Here is a 25,278-nt window from a genome sequence, read left to right as displayed (position 1 = left end):
GTGTACAATACAAAATGTTATGAGTAAATTGTTAAAAAAGTCTTTGTTTAGACGTGATAAATATTGCAAAAAACTTTCAGAGAACCGAATCTTAAATTTTTCCTGAATACCAACAACATAAACATAAACCACAAGTTAGGACGACAAAAAACAGCGTGCTGAAGTCTGAAAGTGTTATTAGTGATAATTGTGCATTATGAAATGTTATTTCAGTATTTAAGAGCTAGACTTATAAAACGTAATTAAACGCTGTTGTATTTTGTTAAACAGTACAAAATTCTTGAACTCCTATCTCGAAAGTTGTTAACGGTAACGAATATTTCAATATCCAAATTTTAATTCTTTAAATTAAGATCTTCAAAAGAAACGTATATACAGCTTATTAAACGCATTAAAAAATTTTCAAAAATTTCCTTTCCTTATTCAAGTTTTTGAAGCTCCTTTATTTTTTATTATATATTAAAATAAATGTATATTATGCCTGACTCTTATGTATCAGCCAGTCATTTGTTAACTTAATAAAACAAAAGGTGGAGATATGTAATTTCATTTTTGTTATTGAATGTTGTTAATCCTTTTTACTAGGCAAACTTATTTTGAATATAAAAACTTAAAACTCATTCAAATCCTTTAATACTCAAATTAAAAAACATATTTTCAGACAGCAGATAAAATGCAAAAAAAAAACAACAACACACGAGCTGAATAACATTTTGTATCATACTAATGTAGCAAATACCTGCATTTTATAAAATCTCTGCATTTTATTTTATATTGATGCATTAAATACCTGTATTATTCATGTTTATTCATTTTATTATGCTAGTTTTATTATAGCAGATTAACAAAGAACAAGTAATAATATTATCATTAATAAAAATATTATCATTAACGTACTGCTACTACTAAAAATAAAAAGATAACAGTAATAACAGTATAAAAAACAACAATTTTACAAATAGAAAACAAAGGCTTGTGTGAAAGTGTGAACACAAACTTAAACAATTAAAAGCTACATCATTTGCTGCACTGCTTGAACACACCTTGCCATAGTTTGCGAAGCTTTAGATATTGAATTTGTCATGTAGAAATCCTTTAACGTGCTTATCTCTGGCGCAAGAATTATGTTTGGAATAGATGGGTGATGTATCTAAATAAATAGCCTATTTAGTTGTCTAGTTAATTAAAACAAACAAACATTTGTATATATACATGAAGTATTTCAAATCTATTAAACAAAAACTTTCGTTATATATTTTCTCTTAAATCAATAAAACTTTAATATTCTTCAAAAATATTAAATATGATTTTGTTTTAATAAGAAATCTTAAAAAAAAAGTGCAAGAACAAAATTAACAAACTCCTCACCTGAGCCATGGATACAGATTGAGAAAAGAAATTTGCAGGTTCTATGACCCCATATCGCGTTAGGTTAGGTGATACTTCAGTCATACGCTGTCGCAATTCATTTAAACTATCATATGGAAGTGTCTTGTTAGCAATCTGTAAACAAATGATCATTAGCCACTGATTAATTGAGCAAAAAAAAGAAAAAAAAAATTTATAGGAAAATAGTTTATTAAACTTCATCATATACTTCTGATAATGCACGAATAATTTTCCAATCATCGCGAGCTAATCCAGGAGGTGTAACGGCACGTCTAAACAATTGTTGTGTCAGATATAAAAGTAACGCCTGACGGTTTAAATATCTAAAAACTAATCTCACTCAAAAACTAAGTTAATACTTTGTTTGTTGGGCACGACCCTCCATATTTACATATGTTGATGTTTTCTCTGTATATGCTGCCCCTGGCAATATTATATCTGCAACTAATGCTCCTTTATCACCATGGTGACCTATAGAAAAAATAAAAGTATGTTACAAAAGTGTTTTTAGTCCTTAAATCAAAACACTATTTACGTTAAAGAAGAAAAATTATATATTATGAAAGCTTTATTGAAAATGTAATTCTTATTTGTAAAAACGGTTGGATGCGAATGAATCGGAGAAACTAATACGAAGTAAAATTGAGGTAATCCAATAAAATGAAGCCTCTAAAAAGCCTTGTAGGGCTAAATAGATTAAGATCAATCTTTGTGGAAACGTCTCAACAGATTATTTGTTGGGGTACCCGGTGCTCTTGATAATGCAACTCCTTGAGCCATTTTAGAAAAATGTTACCTAATTAGAATGGAAGTGATAGAAATACTGCTGGGTATAAGGCTCCTGTAATTATACTTAAGTTCTAAAAAGTTGTTTATTTTACTAAATTTTACTAATTCGATTTGCTGAATCATAACTGGTTTTTCAATTGCAATCAACATGAAGTCATAAGTGCAAAGATAATGCTAAAAACATTCTTAATTTTTTCTTAAAAAGTAATTAAGATCAAAGTCAATAATCAAGATGTAGGACGTAAGAAAGAATTATTCAACAAGCATTAAAAAATTTTGCAAGCCAAACACTGGTGAAGTTTTAACAATCTATAAATTCAAACTTTCAAAAACTAGTCTGGTAAATGCAGTGAAAAAATTGAAAATCAATTTATGAAAGCCTTTAGTCCCAAACATGAAAGGTAAGAAAGAACACTTTAAAAATCACTTTAAAAAATTGTATTTCTAAGTTTTTTATTATAAAGAATTTTGAAGTACCCGAGAAAAATGCGGATAATCTGTTTATTCATTTCATGAGTAAACTGCATGATGATTGTCATAGTGGCCTGTAATTTGACATACATGTAATATACATTTTTGTTTTTAGCTTTGCAAAATAAAATAGCTTCTTAAAGTTTTGAATTTATTTGCCTTAGAACACCACACAATTAAACCTTGACCAAGGTTTAAATATACAGTCAAATTTTGGCTAAACTCTATTCATTGGAACTCGCTTAGACATGATAAAAATAAAAATGAAGCACACGGATTGAACAAAATAATAGGAACAGCTGAAAATTTCCAATAAGATATTTTGTAACACTGCGTTGGTCTGCAAACGGTAACAATTACATTTTTATTTCTTCTTGGCATGCTTTCGTACAACTTTTGAATTGTTTAGGGAACTTTTGTCTATTCTTCCAATAAAAGAGCTCTTAGTTTATTTAGTGACGATGGTAGTGGAAATCGACTTTTTACTTGTTTTTCTAAAATCTACTATAAATGTTCAATTATATGAAGGTCAGGGGACTGTGGCGGCCAGATAAGTTGCTAGACTTCCCCAGAATGCTTCTCGTACTCAGCAGTGATCACTTTAGCAGCATTAATTGGAGCATTATCTTCTTGAAAAATTGCGTTTCCCTCCGTAAAATAGAACGAAGACCTTATGGTTTTGGTTCTGGTAAAATATACATGGTCTGATACATAAATAACCTTGGCTTTTTATTCTACTTGAAGAGAAACTATTGCGCTGGGCGACTTTCAAGATATAGCCGCCCAAATCATCATAGATTCTCCATGACTAACAGTCAGAAGAAGATAATCTGGGTTATACGTGTTTTTTGATGGGTTATACGTGATTTTGACTCCAATATACGGCCGGTGGTAGAAAATAAAGTAAAGGACGATTCATCAGAGAAAATGACATTCTTCGATTGCTCCAATGACCTATTTTGAAGTTTTTTGTACTAGTCCAGTCGCTTTGCAAAGTTTGTTTTTGAAAGCAAAGGTTTTCTTGTTGCAGCTCTTCCAAAAAACCGAGTTCTGCTGCAATGTTAAGAGCTGCAGTTCGATGATTTTGCTTCACAAAACGTGTCAGTGTTTGAAAATCTTTGTGAAAACCTTGCTTTTCTTCCAGAATTTTAAAAAGATGTTTTTCCCTCCTGCTTAAACGTAGAAATTACTCTCGAGACAGTGCCTGTTGAAACTCAAAGCAATTCTGCCGTTTCTGTAACATTTGGAAAATTTGCCGTTTCTGTAACATTTAAAAATTTTGCTTTTTTAAAGCTGGTGTTCCTATTATTTTGTCCAACTCTTTACTTGTTGAATAATTTATTGTTGAATAGTTGAATAGTTTTTAACAACATTATTCACTAGCTATATAGTACTTAACAATTAAACTAAGTTATATAAAGAATTTAAAAAACAGATACTCGCAAAGTGTAAACTGAATTAGAAACAAGTTTGTACTCCGTAACGCTTTTCAACAAGATAACAAGAAAATTTGATGCTTTTAATGTTGTATATTAAACTAATATAGAGTGAAGTGTAAAATTAAATGATAACTTATAAATAGGCAGCTGCATTGTCATAATTTACTATAGATCTAAATAAAGAGTGATCAATAGAGATTTTTTTAGGATCAAAGGTATTGGTATAGAGGGTTTTTTTTCTTCAAATAAGGACATTTGGCAACCGTGAGAACTGACAAACTGTTTACATGTCTTTATTCAGTATTGATTGGCATTTATTCATGAATATATTTACGCCACAACATTTACAAAGCGTAAAACTGTATTACGAAAATCAGCTATCTGTGAAGTGTTTTTCGTGCGCTTAAACGAACTTATGGTCAATATAATCGACCTACCGAATCCACTTTTCGGTATATCATCGACAAAATTGAGAATCATTTTACATAATTATATGATACTCGACTAAAGAGACCACGTCCGACACGTAGTGCAAAAAATATAGCGGCTGTATTTTGCTGAGAGTTTACACGATGAACTTGAAGAACCGATTTGACACCAATCTTAAAAACTCGGCTTGTGTTATACAAGACGGCGCTACTTGTCATAAAGTTCGTGAAACTATGGATTTATTGCGTAACCGTTTTAATGATTCATTTCTTGTCTCGAACCAATGAGTTGGTCACAAAGATTGTGATATCACTTTTTGACTTTTTCTTTGGAACTACGTCTTTGCTGATAAGCCCAAATACGATTGAGGCATTGAAAGCCATTATTACTCGTGTTATAGCGATGCACAGTGACTCAAAACAACAAAAAAATGGTAATAACCTTTCTATAAATTAAGTGGCTTTTTTTAAATAATATTAAATTGCAATAATTTTTTATTTAAAAAATTTGAATAATTGTTTCATAAAACTTTTATTTTATATTTTATAGTTAAAAGAAGTAAAAAAATTTGATATTATTTTCAAAGAAATCTGAAAAATGTGAGATATTTATTTAACTAAAATAGAGTATTTTTAACTTAAATAAAAAATTTATATTTATTTTGAAGATAATCTTTTGGCTCTATATATTTCAAATTTACTAAAAAGAAAAAAAAAAAAGTCTGATTTTTTTGTTTAAATTTAAAGACCTTTTTTAAAAAAAGGCAGCAAGTAATTGTATTTTTTTTTTGGTTTATATATCAGCTAAAAACCCACCGAGTTCCAAAAATATATACATATCAAAAAATATATCTTTTTAAAGTTTGATTTTCTATCAATTATGATTAAAGAATTGATTATATATAACTGTTTGTATGTGATAAGAGTAAATATTCATGTACATACATATCAATAAAGTTTTTTTAAAAGGAGTTTTTCCTACTTAGATATTGTTAGTCTTTGCAGATGTGCCCAAGTTTCTAGGATGTGGTGTTAAAATCATTAGTTACAAAGTTGTGTGTGATGCAAAGTAAATATGAAGATTCAGTAAATGAGGTTCAGCTCATCAAATCAAATCCTCATTATGTTTATGTGAGATTTCCTAGTGGTCATGAGACTACAGTGTCTACTAAACAGCTGGCTTCCATTGGAACAACTCCTATAATACAAACATCAAACAATAATTTAGAAGTAACAACCATCAATAACTATCCCCAACCCCTAATGGTAGCAATGAAACTTTAATCTCCGAAAAAGAACTAGAAAACAAAATGAATCCTATAGAACCAATAAAAATTCTTCTTGTAGATCTTTACAAATTGCTAAAGCACCAGAAAAACTTAACTTGTAAATACACCTGAACACTTTTAAGAGGAGGGTAAATGTTATGTTAATGTGATACATTTATGTATAAATATACGTCTTGTATTATACTATATATATATTTTTTTAATTTTGTTATTTTGCTATAGACTAGTATAATTATAGCTCTTTTGAGCTAACATAATTAATTTGGTTATTCTTTACATAACCTTGATACTTAATTCCAATAATGCTAATTACAAAACTAAATAATGATAATGATATATTCAGATCAAATGCCTCTTTAAAGAAGATATGTTTAAATGGAAAAAGGACAGAGTTTATGATGTCAAAGTTATGAGAACAAAATTTATCGATGCCATAATTTTAGCAATTTACATCAAAATAATCAACTATTAGATTTGTTGCAATTTATACTAATAAAATATTTATTAAAGTTAATTATTTATAATTATAATAATTACTTTTTATTTACATTATTGTAAGAAACTTTAATAAAATATATTTAAAATGCATTATTGCTATTATTATTACTAATAACTGTACTAAATTTAATACTTTCTAAAATTGTGTCATTGATAATCAAATTTGGTTGAAAGAAAAAACAAGATAATGAGCCATGTGGTTCATTATCTTGTTTTTTCTTTGGAAAATTATATTGTTATTGTTATTTTAAAAAATAGTGAATTTATGTTTATTTAACATAAATTCACTATTTTTTAAAATAACAATAACAGTATGATTTTCAAAAAAAAAAAAATACTTTACATACTTTATAATATAAAAAAATATTATTAATATAAAAGTTTTTCTCCTATTTATAAAAACAAGAACACATAAAATTACATGTAGATATCTATGATGTCTGCATGTAATCTAGAGACAACTATAAACTAAAAAGGTTACCTTAGTTTACTTATGCATATGAACTAAAATGTTTTTCTCAAATGAATTCATGATTATTTTAGATAGATGCTGGCAAGCCATAATGGACTGCTTAGAACTTATCTAAAACATTTCATTCAAATAAACACTGCATTGAACTGATGAAATTATTGACTCTCCAAATAAATGTTATCATTGTATTTTGATGGCAATAGAATGTTCTGATCTAAAACATTTACTTTACAAATTGCACAAAATGTTTTTTTAGTAAATAATCTTGATTTCGATTTAACCGCCTATCCAACCAGATTTATTGTGAAATATAAATCACACTGTTTTAATAAAATAATTGCGCATGCGTGTACAATATTGTGCTCTGAGTAGCTTATGGCTATGTAGAGCACATTGCGCTCTACAAAGAGACTTGCAAAAGAAAATCGTTGAAAGAAATCTTATGAACAATAAAAATAGTCATTTTGGTTCTGGAAGGCCCCATAAGTAATGGAGTGTTCTTGGAGAGCAAAGCATAAAAAAAAAAAAAAAAAAAAAAAAAAAGAACTAGCCACTGAACATCATGAAGCTCTATTATTAGCTTCTGCAAAAAATGCAAATGCTACTGGAGAAAAAAAAAACTTCTATTTTAAAAAACAATAAGTCTAATGTTTTAGAGATAGAAAAAGTTGATAAAACTTTGGATAAAACCTTTCCTATTAACATGAGTGTAGAGGAGCTCTTGCATTAAAAATGAACACTGATCTCAGCGATAAACAATATCAAATGATCAGAAACTCAGCTCTTGTACACAATATACATATTTATCCTACCTTGCACGATGCTTTCATGGAAAAATTGAAATGCTATCCTGAGAATATACATTTTTCTGAAACTTTTGCAAACTGTACTCTTCAAAGCATGTTAGATCACACTGTGAGTAGAATAACTGATATGATTGAAATGCCTAATTGTGGTCAAGGTAACAAAATATTTGGAATTTTATATGGAAAGATTGGTTTTGATAGAGCATCAAGCCAAAGTATTTATAAATGGAAATACAAGACAAGCAACACAAGTATAGAACTTAAGAGTGAAAAAAATCTTTTCAGTACAGCTTTTGTGCCTTTATTGCTCAAAGTAGATGGCGGAATTTGGAAAAATGGAAATCCTTCAAGTTGTCACTTTTGTAGACCTCTTCATCTACAATATAAAAAAGAGAGTCCAATTTTATCCAGAGAAGAAGAATCAGATCTAAAAAATCAAATAAATACCTTAAAGACATTTTGCAAAGTTTTTGATATTGCAGGAGGAAAGGTGACCTTTAATATCAGCTATAGAATTGATCTTATAATGTTTGATAATAAAGTAGTTAACACACTTACAGAGACAAAATCCACTCAATCCTGCAATGCTTGCAATGCTAAACCCAATGAAATGAACAATATTGATTTATAAAAAGCAAAAACTGAAATGAGTTAGCCTTGGGGCTTGGAATTTCAGCTTTGCATTGCTGGATAAAATGCTTAAAATTTATTCTTTATTTGAGTTATAAAATTGAAATTAAAAAGTATAATCCAAAAACAATTGAGGAAAAATTATCTGTGGACTTAAAAAAAAGAGATTCAGGTACTCTTCAGAGAACTGTTAAGCTTATATGTTGACATGCCAAAAACTGGGTCTGGAAATACCAATGACGGCAATACTGCCATAAGAGCATTTAAAAATAGTAAAATTTTTTTCTGAAATTACTAAAGTTGATTGTGATATAATTAAAGATTGCATAATATTCTCATAACCAAATCTTGTGGATATCCTATTAATATCAATGAATTAGATTTATACTGCACTGAAATAGCTAAACATATAGTGAGTTTGTATGACTGGTATGTTATGCCTCCTACTGTACATAAACTGCTGCTGCATAGTTCTTCTACATCACATAAATTACCTTTGCCAATTGGGGTATATTCGGAAGATGCACTGGAGAGTTTAAATAAACAGATAAGAAATTCCAGACTTAAGCACACTGCAAAAATATCAAGGTTAAACACAATGATGAATCAGATGCACTACCTTCTAGTAAGATCAGATTCAAAAGTATAAAGCATATCTTTTAGAAAACATAAGAGCTATCGAGGAAAACCATTACCAGATGAAGTTATTAAACTAATTGTAATGTAAATAATAAAATAAATGTAATAAAATACAGTTTTTTTTTTCTCTATGTTCAACATCCTTTAAAAACCATTTTATAAAAATATCAAGTAGAGTAACTAAACAAGATAATGTGTTTGTCTTGAAGATTCTAAAACTTGAAAAAAAAAATTTTTGTAAGTGTATAGTCACCTTAAACGCGCGTAAGTGTGCATTATATGCATTGAAGCTGCGCAAAAAAAAAAATTAATTAACAAATTTAAATCCTTGACCCAAAAATTATTATTTTGATATATAACATTATTTATTTACAATTTATATCAAACTTTATTTAATTTTTTCCTGTTTTTTGATCATCCTGAGTCACTGTGCGACGTGAGATACCGACGCAAATTGGACCCTCAGAACTGACAAAATATATTTTATTTCGTTGCAGTTGCAGCCTACATTCAAAAGGAATCATCTTTTTAAAAAAATATGCTAAGAATGGTTCTGCATAATTATAAAAAAGATTGCCCATTCAATTTGAATTTTTGCTTTATTTTTTAAAAAAAATCCTCTAAATTAATCACTCTTTACAAGTAAATAAGTATTACAAAAAGAAATTAATTAATATTATATCAAATATTATTTGCCATGCATGACAAGGACAGAATTTTTTTTTTTTTCTTAATTACAAATTACAAATTTTTTTGTTTGTTTGAAAATTTCATTTTATCATTTAAAATCATTTATTTACAATTAAGAGAAGTTAGAGGCCTCCAACTTGGGATTTTGTCTCAGACACAAGTGGCGCCCACCTTGCTATCCCATCGAGTTAAACATTATTTGTTATAATGAATGGCCTATTTTAACCTAACAGTCTATTTTACCCAAACAATCTATTTTACTCCATATACCCCTTATAACTAAAATTACCATAAAAAAACTTGTTACATTTTGTAATAATTAAAAAAATCTACTATAGTTAAAGTACGCTATTTACTAATTATTAGACACTAACCTTGGTACACCACAAGACAATCTTTCGGTAACTTTTCTCGTGATACTACTCCAGTATCCTGTATTCAAAAATTTAAAAGAATTAAGCTTCATTTTGATTGTAATTGCTTATGAAAAATAGTTAAGTTCATAAAAAACTTTTTGACATTTTATATTTATAATCTTTTTTTTTATTTTAAATACACCTTTTAGTGTTGTGACACTTAAACTTAAAAAATCAATCTCAACTTAATCACTGGCGTTCGGAAAATACTTCGGCAATAACTTGAAAAAGTTTTGTTGCTGCTTTTGTTCTATTTTTTATTTAAAAAATTAAGTCTAAATATATTAGTCATGATTAAAATAATTTCAATTAAATTTGATTTCAATTAAAGTCTTGGATACCTCTAGAATGATATTGGCTTGAACTCAAAAAGAGATGAGGAGATTTTCAACATCTTGTACACGATTGCTCTCTAAGAGAATACTCAAGTGAGCGAAACAAATGGTAGTCTGATAGTGCTAAATCTGGTGAATAAGCAGAATGTGGCATGACCTCCCAAGCTAATTCAAGTAATGTATTTTTTGTTTTCATAGCAACGTGTGGACGAGAGTTGTCATGTAACAATGACTTTTCGCTGTCAATTACTTTATCATTTTCTAATTCCATTAAAGGACTTCCACAAAGTTTTGAAGAATACTTGGTGTCATTATTTTCTTGGAAAATACATGGTTCTCCACTTATCCGATTTCTTTTTTAAAACGCACAAACACACTTCTTTTGTAACTGTTCTGCCTAGTTTAACAATATCACCAGTATTATTAACACCAAAATAACCCTGCACCATGACACTACCCATTTACAGTAGGCACCATACACTGTTTCACCATTCATTCACAAACTTTTATTTAAACAAATACTTTTTTTTTAAAGCAAAAATTCGGAACTTTTTTGCTCAGATCCAAAAAAAAGCATTCAGCTGTCAACAGTTTATTGTTCATATTGCTTTGCCCTCCGCAGTCTTTTTTCTTATATTGGATCACAAGAAGTGGTTTATTTGCAGCTTAGGCCATATAAACTGATAGACACACCTTATCGTAATTTATATTAACACAATTTTGAAGCCATCTTTTAGCGGATGACATCACGTTAGGCATTTAACAATTTATAATATCAGTTTAGGGCAAAAATAACTATAGAGTTGTATTTAACACCTTTTAATAAGTTTTATTATTTGTTATATATATTATTTTGTTTAAATTTAAATTTTCAAATAGTATATAACGAAAATGGTTTCATCTTTTACTGCATATTATTGTACTCAAAGATGTACTAAAGGAGTTACTTTTCATGGGTAAGTAGCGACAAATTATTCTTAACTAATATCCTATATTATATTTCGAAAAAAATAGTTTATTATTTGAATATAATTATTAGATTTTTTTTTTTGCTGGTAGTTTTGAAAAAGATGTGGAATTAGGTTAGAGATGGATATTAGTTATGTGAAGGAATGGTTTTACCCCTAGAAAAATCTAAACTTTGTGATAAACATTGCACTTGTGACTGTTATGAAGGAAGTCCTTGGAGTTCACAAAAGAAATTAAAAAATGATGCAATCCCTTCTATATTTGATTTTCCTACACACTTAAGAAAAATTAGTAATCCTAGAAAACCACCAAAAAACAGACAAAATATTATTTCAAATAATATCACCAATGATTTAATATAGTAAGTCTATCTTACAATAATATAACTTCTACTTTTACAATGGCATACATTGATTTAAAATGTTTGAGTTTACTTTTTGTAATGTATAATACCATTAATGATGAAAAAAAATATAATCCGGTCAAATTAAACATTTCAATTTACAATAATTCGCATAAAGCTGAAAATTGGTACATACCTTTAGGATATTATTACAAATAAAATATTAAAAGTACCCATCGATCCCATATCTGGAAAAAAAGTTATTAAAGGTTAAAAGGTTAAAAAAAATAGTTTTTTCTTTTTTTTCAATTAATGATAAGTTTTATCATAATAAAGATCAAACAAAAGTATTACATAATAAAAGTATTTAATAAAATTACCTTTATACATTTTTATAAGAATCGTTATTCCTGAGATATTGCAATTCTTGCGAAAATATATTAACGTTAGTTTTCCCGGTTTTTCAGTGATAATAATTTTATTACCGAACTTCAACTTTAATCGTGTCTTAATTGTTCTGTTATCTAAATGTGAATTTTTGAAAATGTTTTTTAGTTCTTCTAATGAAAACTGGCAGTCATCGCTATTTTCAATGTATTTAAATAGTTCTTCCATCGCAACATTTGTAGATTCATCTTGAGGACGACCGATTTTACACCCATTGGTTGGTCTCAAGAAAGAATTATAACAGGTATTATGATATTTAGCCTCAGCAGCAACTAAATCAAATTCATATTCAATGCGTGCAGTAACCTTTTTTGCTTCCTCGTCAAAACGATTCCATGCTACCTTCAGAATTGATTCTTTAAGTTCAAGTCGCAACTTTATGAATTTTACGCCGAATTTTCTTCGCTTTCTTCTTCTCGGCTTCCTTGTTTACTTCATCGCCGCAAAATAAGCAACATTTTTTTAAACAAAAAAGTGAGTCACTTACGCACGCTCTGGTACGAGGTGGACTATTTTCAGATGTGCTGACTTGATCTATATCTTGCTGTCTTTTAAATGCAACAATAGTACTCTTCCGAGTATACTTTTTATGGCACACCACATGAATCGTCACAGACTTCAGATCTTTCAGATATTCATAAAACCTGTCACTTCTTTTAACACTTGTATTAATCAAAGTCTTCATTCCACGATCAACAACAACGGTTTCACTTGCTATTAAAAGTTTACTACATATAAAACATAGTTGCGACATTTTAATAAAAGTATTAAACGGTTCCAATCGTTATAAAAAATACTGCTCGATACTCTTAACTGCAATGGAACGTTCAACGCTAAAAGTATTTCATCGTTCGTAACTTTGTTCCAAGAATTTTGGGAAGTCAGACGAGAAAAATCAGTTGAAAAAATTAGTTGAAAAAAGCATTTTTCATTGTTCTTATACAAGTTCAAAGAAAAGCCGACGAAACAGTTTATTCAAAAATGCGTTAAGATGCTGTTCGCTTTTGTTTGATCTATTTTTATGATTAAAACTTTCCTTTCTTTTTTTTTTAAAAAAAACAAATTTTTTTTAAAACCTTAAACCTTGAATAACTTTTTTTGCAGATATGGGATCGATGGGGACTTTTAATACTTTATTTGTAAAAATGTGCTCAAGGTATGTACAAATTTTCAGCTCTATGCGACTTATTGCAAATCTACCTTTATTTTTTGTCTATTTTGACCGGATTAATATCACCAATGATTCGATATAGTAAGTCTAATATAACTACTATTTTTACAATGGCATATACTGATTTAAAATGTTTAAGTTTACTTTTTGTGACATAATATCTATATATTTTTAGTAACATTGATGTTGAAAAGTGTCAAATCAATCCTACTACTTAATGGTAAACGGTATATTGGTGATTTTGATGAAAATTATATAATGACACCAGAAAATAGTAAAAAGTTTTTAAAATTAAAATGCTTCAACAATCCAAACGTCGTCTAATAAATAGGATTAAAGACTTAAATTTATTTTATTGTCATGTTAAATCAAACAGTATGATTTCTGAAGAAACTTCACTAATAGTATGATATATTTTTTGATAAGACTAGTTATGAGACACTCACATTTGCTGACTCCTTTGACCATAATTGCAGTTTGTCTCTAAAATATTTGTGACTTTTCTTAGTTCTACATTTGCCTTTATTTTATTTTAGATGGCCTACTGTTGAAATATGGTTTTGATTTAGTAAATTTTTATGATATATAATTTACTATATTAATCATTAGCTAACAGTTAAATTCAAACCATATAATTACCGTAGGAATAGTTTTATTTACTGGTAATGTAACAGAACAGGTTTTTAACTGTTTATTTATCATGTTATATATACTTTGTGTCGCTATTTATTTTTATTGTATGGATAATTTTATTTGATCTATTTAATTACAGGGAACTATATCTGAGTCTACAAAACAATTATTTTGTTGAATTTTACAAGGAAAAGTTAAAAAGCATTACTCACCAGAATTAAGGAGCTTTGCTTTAACAATAAATTGTTATTCTGCTAAAATATATGATGTTGAAATATTTAATAATACTCTTCCTCATCCATGAACTATAAAAAAATTGTATGAAAGTGTTAACTGTTCCCCTGGATTTAGTAAAGAAGCTTTAGTTACTCTTGTAGCAAAGTAAAAGAGGCTCAGAAAATTGATCAACGTGTTGTGTTGATTGATGCTAGATGAGATGGCCATTAGAAAAAAAATTGAATGGACAGATCATAATTTTTCTGGATATATTGATATTGGTGCTGATATTAATAATGATAGCTTACCCAAAGAAAAAGAAGCTGTAGCTTTCATGGTTAACTGTGTGAATGAACACTAAAAACTTCCTGTTGCATATTTTTTAATTGTTGGTTTAGGTGGTCGTGAAAAAGCTAATATTGTTAAAGATTGCCTACAATTTATTTATGAAAGTGTTGCAGAAGTTATATCGCTTACATTTTGATGGAACTGCTTTATATATTCGTATGCAAAATTTTTTGGGATCCAATATTTCTATTGAAAATATGAAGACTTAGGTTTCCTCATTGTATATCAAATCGTCCTACACACATTTTACCTGATCCTCCACACATGTTGGAGCTCATAAGAAATACAAGCAGACCAGCAATTTATTATACTAATGGAAATCCTATAGAGTGGTGATACAGAAATTAGTAGATATACAGAATAGTGAAGGTCTGCACATCGCTAAAAAAATTAGAAATTGACACTTGACTAGACACAGGAAAAAATAAAAGTGAAAGTTGCAGCTCAGACTTTCAGTTTAAGTGTGGCCAAGGTATTAAAGTATTTAAGACAAACAAACCACCCTTTAAATTTTAAGAATAGTGAACCAACTGAAACTTTTGTTACAAATGATGCATTCGATATTTTAAATAGCTGGAATTTACTAAAAAAAAAATTTAAATGTGGCATACAAAATTGGAACAAAGGAAAAATATTTTTATGAATTGATCAAATAATTAAATATTTGAAAAGCCTTAAAGAATTACCAGATGGACAATTTGTATAAACAACAGGAAGAAAAATGGGTTTTCTAGGCATGATAAGTAGTCTGAATTCTTTAAAGTCAATTTATGAAGAAAATGTTATTAGCAATGAACTGATATTGAAATATGTTTTAGCATATAAATTTTCTCAAGACCATCTTGAAGTTTTTTTAGTGCTATTTGTAGTCATACTGGTCATAATAACAACCCAACAAGCTCACCAATATGAAATTGCGCTTGTCTTTTGATTTTTTGTGAAGTTACTGATTCTCAAAATAAAATTTGCTTAGATCAAACACTAATATCAATTTTAACTGTAAGTAGTAACAGTAAGTATCAAACTACACCATCAGGAATTCAATGTTCAGATGCTAATTTAAAGGATGATAATGATAATGAATTGTGAAATGTAATCTTGTATTTGTGCTTTAACTTCGGATGAAAATACTTTTATGCTTGTGACTCTGAAACATTATTCCTTAAATCCAAAGACTGACCTTATAAACGTATCACCTGACATTATTTATTCATGCAAGTTGGCTGAAAAAGAATTTAGAATATTTGAGCAAACAGATAATTTAAATAAAAAGAACATAATGAAAATATTAGTGATCAAATGCTTGCATAATATGCACAAATCTGCTTTTAAATGTTTGCATGATCATATGTTTGATGAAGATCTTCAAGATAATCATGTACTATCTTTAGTCAAAATTATTATCGCTAAATATTTAAAGATATGATTGCACCACAAAGCTGACTTGATTAAGGATATACAATATAGTAAATGTATACGAATTGTATTTACAAGGAAAATTTTATTTTCAAATCAATATAAAGTTATTTTGTTTATTAATGTAACGCATGATATCATACATAACATTGTATTAGCTGTTGCATTTTCAATGCTAATCTAAGAATTTATTTAAATTTATTACAAAATAATAATAAATCTAATAATAATACTTCATAAAAAATAACAATAAGGTTTAATGCATAACTTAACATTTAATGTTAAGTTTCTAAAAACATTATTTTGTTTATACCACATTTTTTTTGTTGCTCAAACATCATGCCACACGCTAAAAGATGTTGGCTTCAAAATAGTTTATGCGCAGTGTGTTTATCAGTTTATATGGTCTAAGCTTTGCAGCTATTCTACCACCATACCCTGCTTCTATCAATCATCTCTTATCTGCTGTCACAGATATAGATCTTTTTGGGAACTAATACTATTTTTTATTTCTGAGGCAATTAACAACAGTCTGTTTATTTCACTAATGATAGTTATTCTTCTGTCTTCAACAGCAGATGTAATTTGCCAATATTCTGATAGTAATGTTTCATCCTGTTAAAGTATAAATTTTAGACTACTTTTTTTTTATTTATCCCATTGAATATTTTTGCTTCTGCAATATTGCCAATTGTGTTTCTACTGAAAATCATACCCACTTAAAATGATATGAATCCATATATTATCTTAAATCATCTATACACATTTCTATTACCAAGATTTACCAATATTATGAAAAAAAAAAAAAATTTATTCTTTTTATTAAAACTCTCTATCATTCAAATAATGAATAGTACCGTGTGTGTGTGTGTTTGTGTGTGTATGTGTGCGCGCGTGTGTAAATATGTATACATACATAATTAATAAAAATAATAAAAACTTGGAATAAAAATTAATTGTATGTTTCTAATACTAAAAATAGTAAACAAAGTTTAGAATATTTAAGCAACTCACTGCTCCAAGCAAATAAAGAAGTTTCAATCCACCAAATTTATTTGAAAAAGATTTATATCCAATATCAAGTGCAGCCACTTGACTGGCAACCTTGGAAAAAAAAGAGTCAAAAATCAAAAAATCTGGTGCTTTTTTTTTCTCCTGATAATTGCATAAAAGAAGTTGAATAACTTTTAAAACTAGTTTGCAATCGAAACACTAAACAAAGGGATTGTGTCTCTTAGGATGTTTTTTAAAATTTTCTTTTCTTTTCTCCGTTTTGTGATTTATTGACTAATTCCATATCACTTCAATAAGGCTGTTTAACTCTCTGATTTTATTAAAATTAGGTAGTTAGTAAACTCAGGCGTCTCGAGACAATTTGGGAATTTTCAATCGAGATTTTTATTTCGAGACGATTTTATTTCTAGATGATTCTTTTTTACAAAGAATCAGGTAAGAAGACACTTTATTACTATATATTTTTATAACTTATTGCTTATTTTGCTGTGTCTTTTTACTTTAGTTCATTACTTAAAAATTTTTTTTAGTTTTTTAATAAGATGACAAAGTTAAAATGTTAAAAGTGAATGATGCCAGTAAAATAAACAGTTATTGTTAAAAGTGACAGTAATATTTTAATTATTGTAAAGGAGCATGTGGAAAGTGATATTTATCATTTAATTATTATAAGTGAGTGTTGTTAAATGTGGCATTTGTAAACTAATTATTGTTATTACTACTAATGGTTAATTTATTGGTGTGTACTCTCCACAGACCTTTTTTTAAATTATATTATGTTGGTGGTGCAGCATAGACACGCCTGTATTTGTATTAGTTTAAATACATAGTCTTTCCAAAAGATCAGTTTTCAATCCTCGAGATTTTACAGTTATATTTACACTTACAAGTTTGAATTGTCATGTAGATGAAATGTCATATTGAAGAAATTGGCTAATTGCAGTACAAATTTTGGTAACTAAAAATGATCTGGCTTGATGTTTCACAATGAGGACTGCCAATGGCTACTTAGGTGGCAATTGAAATAGTGTTTTGTTATTTTAATCAAAATTTAGGTACAAAAATTAACAAAAAAACCTTTTATTCCAATAATTTTCAATATATTTGAAAAACTAGAAAACTTGTCTCGTAATATATTTATTTATCAAAAAACATCGAAAAAATATTTTAAATCTTGTTAATTTCTCATTATTCTCGTAATATTATAATGTTTCGAGAAGGGAAATTTCTGGCTAATTCTCAATCGAGAATCTCGTTACTTCTCGTAACCTCTCAAAACTTGTCAAAACAATGATCTCAATCGAAACTATTCTCAAAACTCAGTGTCATTTCGAGATCTTGTATCGTAATGTCTCGTAACAAAAATAGTTTCAAGACGTCCGAGCTCAGTAGTTAACACAGAAGAACTCAATAACACAGTTCTTCTGAAGAATTTCAGCACCCAATTGACAGGGTTTCCCATGTAAAACTGATTTATACAGCATGTAATTGATTTATACCAAAAATATTATCTCCTAAAACCTGTTGATTTAATCATTCAAATATAATGAAATACATTTACAATCAATTTTTCATAGGCAGTCCATTTTTAATCAGAATTAAAAAAAAAACTAAAAAAAAGTTTTGTTGTGCTCATATGGGTTTACTTAAACTACAGAATTTTTATTCCTAATTTTGATCAACAGTAGAAAATGATATTTTAAGGTTTTTATTTTTAGATTTTAGATTTAGCTATTGAATCTTTGAAGTCTAATTGTTCCTTTACAATATTTAAAACCTTCAAAAACTTTAAACATAATCATAGAAATAAATGGCATTTGGAAGTAGGAGAGAAAGAGGATATGAGTGGAAGGAGGTTTCTGAGATCAATAACAATACAGTTAGGTGTGTAATGAACTAAAAATCAGTAATTAATTGGAGTGTGTTCACGCACTTCTAAAGAAATGCAAGACAAGGAAGGACAATAATGAACCAAAATAAATGCTTAGAAGCTTAATGAACATAAGTATTGTTGTTTCTAATGTTTCAAACCTATTCAATGAATTGTATTCTGAAAGTCCATATTTCCACCCCAACTCAAGGAAGTAAACTAAAACCTTTTTGATGTCAGAACCTACTCAAAAGATTCTTTAGATTTTCTTCAGCTCAAACTTATCATTTAATTTAGCTGAGGAGCCATATTTGCACACTTCTGTGGTCTAAAAATATTACACCCAAACCACAAGAAATTAGAAGGATTGCTGGATGGTACGATGATCTCTTCATTGAGATTTTTGAGGAACTTGTGAACAAACACTGGTTATCTACCAAGATAACCAGTTACATGCTGCAAGATGAAACACAGCAATTATTCTGAGTACTGGAGGGAGAATATGAAAATACAAAAATTGGAAAACTGAACAACATCAGATTACATAGAAGACAGAACTTTCCTTGAACAATTGAAGGCACTGGGGACCCTCTAGAAAAAATGCAAGAAGACTTGCCATCTATCTGATGCTGTTCACATCTAGTATTCACTGATGAAGAATAAGAATTATGCCTACTACCATGATGCAATAAAATAGGTAACAAAAAATAAAATAACACATTCCTGAAAAAAACTTGAATGCTAAATGTCCTTGTTAAATATTTTTTTAAAATCTCTCGATCAGCTATTTTTTTAAATTGCTTTTAGGATATTTTTGTTGATTTTAAACCTTCATTAGGTGTAATTCAAGGAAAAAAAGAAGATTAGCAATTAGATCACTATCACTTTTAAATAGAAAAACTTCACCTATACAATTAACATTTTCAATAGCTTTAAGTTTTTTTGATTTCTTGGACTTTTCACTGTGACCAAAAGTGTTCTTAATTCAGAGCAATTGTTTTTAAAATTCCATGCATAAATATAGCATAAGACAAGTAAAACTTATCTAAGTCGAGCTTGTTAGTTTTAACATTATGATTTGACTCAAGTACATCTGGTACAAAAGATATGATAAATAATGCCTTTAAAGATGCCTCCTTAAAATTTGATGATTTAATATCTTCATACTTTCCACTTTGTGCGCGCTTGTGTGTGATTATTTTAACAAAAATTAATCAACTAGATATTATTAGCAACTCTTGCCAATAGTGGCAAGAGTTGCTAATAATATTTAGATGATTAAATTTGTAGATTTTATGAAATTAATTATTTAAGTTCCATGTAATTAACCTTAAACAGTAAATCAGGACATAATTAAAAGTTAAATATCTTAAAAACTGCTTTGAACTGAGTGAACAAATTCCTCCATAAGTACCATTTAATTACATTTTTCATCTGTGCCAAATCAATAAAATCAAAGAAGTATTTTTAAAAAAGTTAAAAAAATTTAGCTTCTATAGATTTTACTCTATTGTTACTTAATTGATGCTAAAGAAGAAAGGATACTGCAGATTAGTACTTATTTTATACAGATTGACTTTACAAGTTTACTTTTCTTTTAAGGGATATTAAATTTAAGTATCTTTTTTCTATTTATAATGAATTGCTAATTAACTAATCTGTGCCTCATATACCTTGGTTAGTTAATCTTTTTTAGAATATCTAACAACATACAAATTTCATACAAGGAATCTAATTTCTTGCTAATAAAAGGATGCAAACCTTATGGAGAACATTCAAAACTCTCCAATCAGGATCAAAATTTAGTTTAGATTTCAAAGAATTTGACAGCTTTGCACATAGGTGATGAATAACATTTCCATCTGGATGGTTAAGAGTTCCAAAAATAATCATTGGGTGTTTAGCTTTATGTAGAATCTAAAACAAAAGAAATTGTATTATCAATGGGTAAAAACCATTAAACCCACTAACCACTGTTGACAAAAATTTGGCACAATCTTTGATAAGCTAAAACTTATTGAATTTTTAGTTACCCAGTCTTAACTTTTTAGTTATCCAGTCTTAATTTTTTAGTTATTTTGTTTATAAAGTGTTATTTATCTTTTACTGAAAGTTTTGTTTACTTAGATTAATTAATAAAAAAGTTATCCAAAAATGAAGTCGTCTACATTAATTGAACAAGTGTACAACTATTGTAATTTGCATCCTAATGCTAAAACAAAGAGCACCATAGAGTATTTTGTTGCCTCTAATCACCCCGAAAGAACCATTAAACGTTATATGGCAAAGTGGAAGAACAATGAGCCAAAGTCTCATAAGCCTGGATCAGGCAGAAAACCAAAAATTATGACTGCTGGGAACATCAATCATCTGAAAGGTCTTTTGAACAACCGGTCTGGAACTTCAACAAGAAAAATTGCAAATAAATTCAAGTTTGATCATTCCTACATTGTAAAAACAATAAAAAACAAAACAAACATTTGTTATTTTAAGAAAAAACAAATCCCTGATAGCACTGAGAAACAGTTAAAGCAGTTGCAACTGAAGTGTGGAAGAATTTGTCGCAAATTCAGAAACCGCGACTTTGTCATTGACGATGAGTCTTATTTTACATTTAAACATACAAATAAAAATTCATATGTTGGATTTTACTCAGATGACGCAAAAAATGCACCAAAAAATGTAAAATATAAGCGCAAAAGCAAATTTGAAAAAAAAATTCTTGTGTGGATTACCATATCCCCTCGTGGAATCTCGAAACCATTTATTGAACCTGCGAGACTGGCAATTAACCAAACAGTGTACAAAAATGATTGCATCATCAAACGATTTAACCCTTTATCAACAAACATCACAGTAATGGTAATTATGAATTCTGGCCTGACTTGGCCTCTTCACATTATGCTAGAAGTGTGACCAATTACCTCGATGAGAAAAATATCCGTTATGTAACAAAATTTGATAATCTAGCATGTGTCCCAGAATTACGACCAATTGAAGATTTCTGGTCAATCCTTAAAGGCTACGTGTATAAAAACAATCGGGAAGCTGAAAGTGAAGATCAGCTGCAAAAAAAAATCCATTCTTGTTTAAAAAAAATTGATAAAAATCTTGTACAAGGCATGTGTGAACATGTATACAAAAAAATTGATGCCGTACATCATAATGGCGAGAAATCATTATTGCAGTCCCGAAAATAAAAAACTAATATATTGTTTAATATTCTGTACAATATTTTTTGATCATTAAACTTTTAGTTGTACTATTCTGTCTGTGTTTATTTTGTGCCAAATTTTTGTCACCAGGGGTTATAATATAATCAGAAACATAAAACATAAAACAGTTGTTGTAAAAACAAACATAAAATGAAAGAAAATGTTTAAGAAAAATAAAAATATTTAAACAAAAATTATTCATAACCTTTTTAAATGCAAAAACTTCCCAATAAGAATTTATGGTGAATTTAAACTACACTACCAATAAAGAAATAGTACATATTTGATAGAACTTCAAAGGTTAACATAAATACCTTGTAATAAGGATGTGTACCAGCTGTGATGTCATATAAAACAGACAAATCATCTCCTAAATGCTAAGCAGCAAAAACAAAACAGTATTGTTAAACGTACTGAAAAGGCAGATTTTTAACTTTAAATTAAGTTTTTATTTTCTTATTAAGTTGATAAAAAAAACTGTATGCTAATTAAACCTAAAAGATCAATAAACAACTATTTCAAAATGATCAAATATGACACTTTGTCAAAAATCTTTGAAATTACATTTTTGAAATTACAATTTGAATCTAAAATAATTTAAAACTCAAGGTGTCAACTAAATTGTTGCTCTCTGCAGAGACACTTAAAATAAAAAAAATTTAAAGCAGTAACAAAATTATTTGTTGTTCAACTTTGGTAGGAAAGATTAAAAATCTGTAAATATTTTGAGAAAGAGCTTTTGAACAATTGAAGTGAGATCACAGATGGATCATTATGTGTTTATAGATAATAAGGAAGTAAATGAATTTTTAGAACTTATAAGAACTCTCTATGCCTACTCTGAGTTTTTTAAAATTGATAAAATTACACAAAATCAGTTGATTGTTATATTGACTGTAAATGACAAAGAAATTTTATAAAAAAATGCTTTATCCACCACACAATTTAATACCAGAAAATACTGTTGATATGAATACTAAGAAATATTGAAAACCATAAATCATCTAATTAGATAGAACAAAACTTGTTTAATTTTTTATTTTTTCTTTCTTTAATTAGACAATTTATATGAATAGTATAATAATTTATATGAATTTTATAGATTTTTAACAAAATTGTATGGTGATGTCTTAAAAAAGCTGCAATAACTCTAGTTTCTGTTATCTAATGTGAATTGATATTTGTAAATCAGTAACAGAAGTTTACACCACTTATAAAGGAACCATATGAAACTTATTTTGGATGCAACCAAGATAAGGGTTCAATAGTAGTTGACCATAAGTGTTGTTTGAGTTAACAATAATTTTATAGAATCATGTAAGGTTTACTTTTTTTTTCCTACAACAATAGAGGGTTTTTATATTAAATAAAAAAACAGTACTGTCAACTGGGGTGACTTTAGCTGCCAGGGTGACTTTGTGATTTTGTTTTCCTGCAAATTAATTCTTTTGATATTGTGCTTAGTTCTTTTAAAAAATTATTGCCTAATGTAGATAATTCTGATCTTTTGATAAGTGAACAAGAAAGTAATTTGCAGGAAAACAAAAACATAAATAGTGAGTAAAGATTCCCCAGTTGGTGGTAATTAAATAAATATAAAAATTCAATCAATATGAAGTCAGATAAAGATGTAGATGTTTCCAGCAAAAGAACCCCTTTTTAATGATCAAAACAACAAAGCAAGTTAAATGATCACATCAGGGACCTGAATCTTCATAAAAATAAACTCTGGTTTCTAGATTACAGCAATTAAACCTTTTGACTAAAAACACAACAGTTTGATCATTTCTTTGTTGGCAAAATGATTTGATATGCTTCTTTTGTTCAACAGGATATTTAACTTACTGTGGTGATATAAATGTACAGATGACAGTTTTTAGACATCAGTTCATTTACAATACATCTCAAAGCTGTAATCTTCACTATGGAAATATCAACTCATCATTTTCAATCTATATAAACAAAATTTTTCGAAAAAAAAAAAAAAAAAAAAAAATGAACTTCATTTTAAGGGGTATTAAAAATATAGATTTTGTGTGGGACATTTGTAGGAATTGAATTTGAAAGTGGTTATAATACTCATAGGCATGCAGTTTGGGCATACACATTACTGCTGCATTATCTGTGACTGGGATAGTCATCCAAATGTTTCTTATTATCTCAATGTTTGAAAATTTTGAGGTGAAATACCAATGAAAACACTCCAAAAAAAATCCTTTTGAGGGATGATATTACATATCAGTGGGTTATGATTGGTAGTGATTTTAAAATCCTGGATTACCATCCATGAGAGAACATCTTAAAAAACTATTTCATACAATAAAATTAACTAATAAGTCTAAATCAGAGAAAGTATAAAAATGACCTCATACTTTATCATACTAAAAAAAGTCTTCTATCATTCACTGATTTCATCTATCATTATACTGATTCAAAATTTTATTAGACATGGTTGCTTTTGTAATGAACAACACAATTCAACAAATAAATCCCATATTCTGGATGGGTTTTTGTCTTTTGAAATGCTGCCGTTGGGGTTTGAAGTTTGAATGAAGAGCTTTAGTTGATTGCTCACTGTAGAGTCCAAGGCCTCAATTGTTTATAGAAATAAACTGCAACACATGGAAGAAGACTGAGTGAACCTCTGGTGTTGTGTGGAAATTTAAAATGTGAATTTTTTGATTTTTGACCACCTGATTCCACATAGCACAATGCTGTTCAGATTTTTAACTCAACCTCAACTACATTCAAGTGGAAAGAGAATTTAAAGCCAAAACAATGTAATATCTATAGGAAATTTAAATATTTTGTCTAAGTGTTTTTAATCATGATCACCTCCATTAAAATGAATACTTTTTACTCTTTTGTATTTAGAAATTTAACTAATATGACATTAAAAACTTAACTATTATTACAAAGCTTGAAGTAAAACAATAGGAATTGTGAATAAAACTTGTAACTTATAATTAGCCTTTTCTATTAGGAGACAATTCCATTGATTTTTTTGGGTTCTTTCACTGTAATGAAAGAACCCAAAAAAACAAATGGAATGGCACTGAGAATTCATTTTATAAAATCTTCAGGTGTGGGCTAGTTTTTTTAGCTGGTTTTATCGTTCAATTCAGGCTATCAAGATGTCACTTTTTTTTTAATATTTAAAATTTTTATTGATCTATTTTTTTTCCCAATTTTTTCAATTTTCAAAATTGATAAAAATGAAAAAAATGACAACTTGACAATCTGTTGAATTGTATTCAAATTTACATAAGAAGGAATTTTACAGATATGACAGGAATGATTATAAATCATTTGTAAAATGCTAGTTCTTATTAAGTATAAATTGTA

General features: G+C 28.3%; 1 protein-coding gene and 1 pseudogene across 3 annotated transcripts in view; both read right to left on the bottom strand.

Moving 5' to 3' along the window:
- Positions 1 to 973: 973 nt before the first annotated feature.
- Positions 974 to 25,278, bottom strand: part of LOC149886990 (NADH-ubiquinone oxidoreductase 75 kDa subunit, mitochondrial-like) — a 64,447-nt gene continuing 40,142 nt past the window's right edge. For all 3 annotated transcript variants that reach the window (XM_090091761.1, XM_090091762.1, XM_090091763.1), the window contains exons 12-19: positions 22,248 to 22,310; positions 20,480 to 20,635; positions 16,849 to 16,938; positions 9,915 to 9,972; positions 1,749 to 1,860; positions 1,598 to 1,661; positions 1,369 to 1,503; positions 974 to 1,150 (exon numbers count right to left, since the gene is read on the bottom strand). In XM_090091761.1, the coding sequence (XP_089947887.1) occupies positions 1,013 to 1,150; positions 1,369 to 1,503; positions 1,598 to 1,661; positions 1,749 to 1,860; positions 9,915 to 9,972; positions 16,849 to 16,938; positions 20,480 to 20,635; positions 22,248 to 22,310 (816 nt within the window). In that variant the 3' untranslated portion in view covers positions 974 to 1,012. The remainder of the gene's footprint in view (positions 1,151 to 1,368; positions 1,504 to 1,597; positions 1,662 to 1,748; positions 1,861 to 9,914; positions 9,973 to 16,848; positions 16,939 to 20,479; positions 20,636 to 22,247; positions 22,311 to 25,278) is intronic.
- On the bottom strand, positions 11,804 to 12,921 carry LOC149886992 (uncharacterized; annotated as a pseudogene).

The sequence above is a fragment of the Hydra viridissima genome, unplaced genomic scaffold (genome assembly GCF_058129835.1).
Source record: "Hydra viridissima isolate aposymbiotic clone 2 unplaced genomic scaffold, HvirCarnegie_v1 scaffold_6, whole genome shotgun sequence".
NCBI classification, from domain to species: Eukaryota; Metazoa; Cnidaria; class Hydrozoa; order Anthoathecata; family Hydridae; genus Hydra; species Hydra viridissima.
This window is presented reverse-complemented; position numbering and strand designations above follow the sequence as displayed.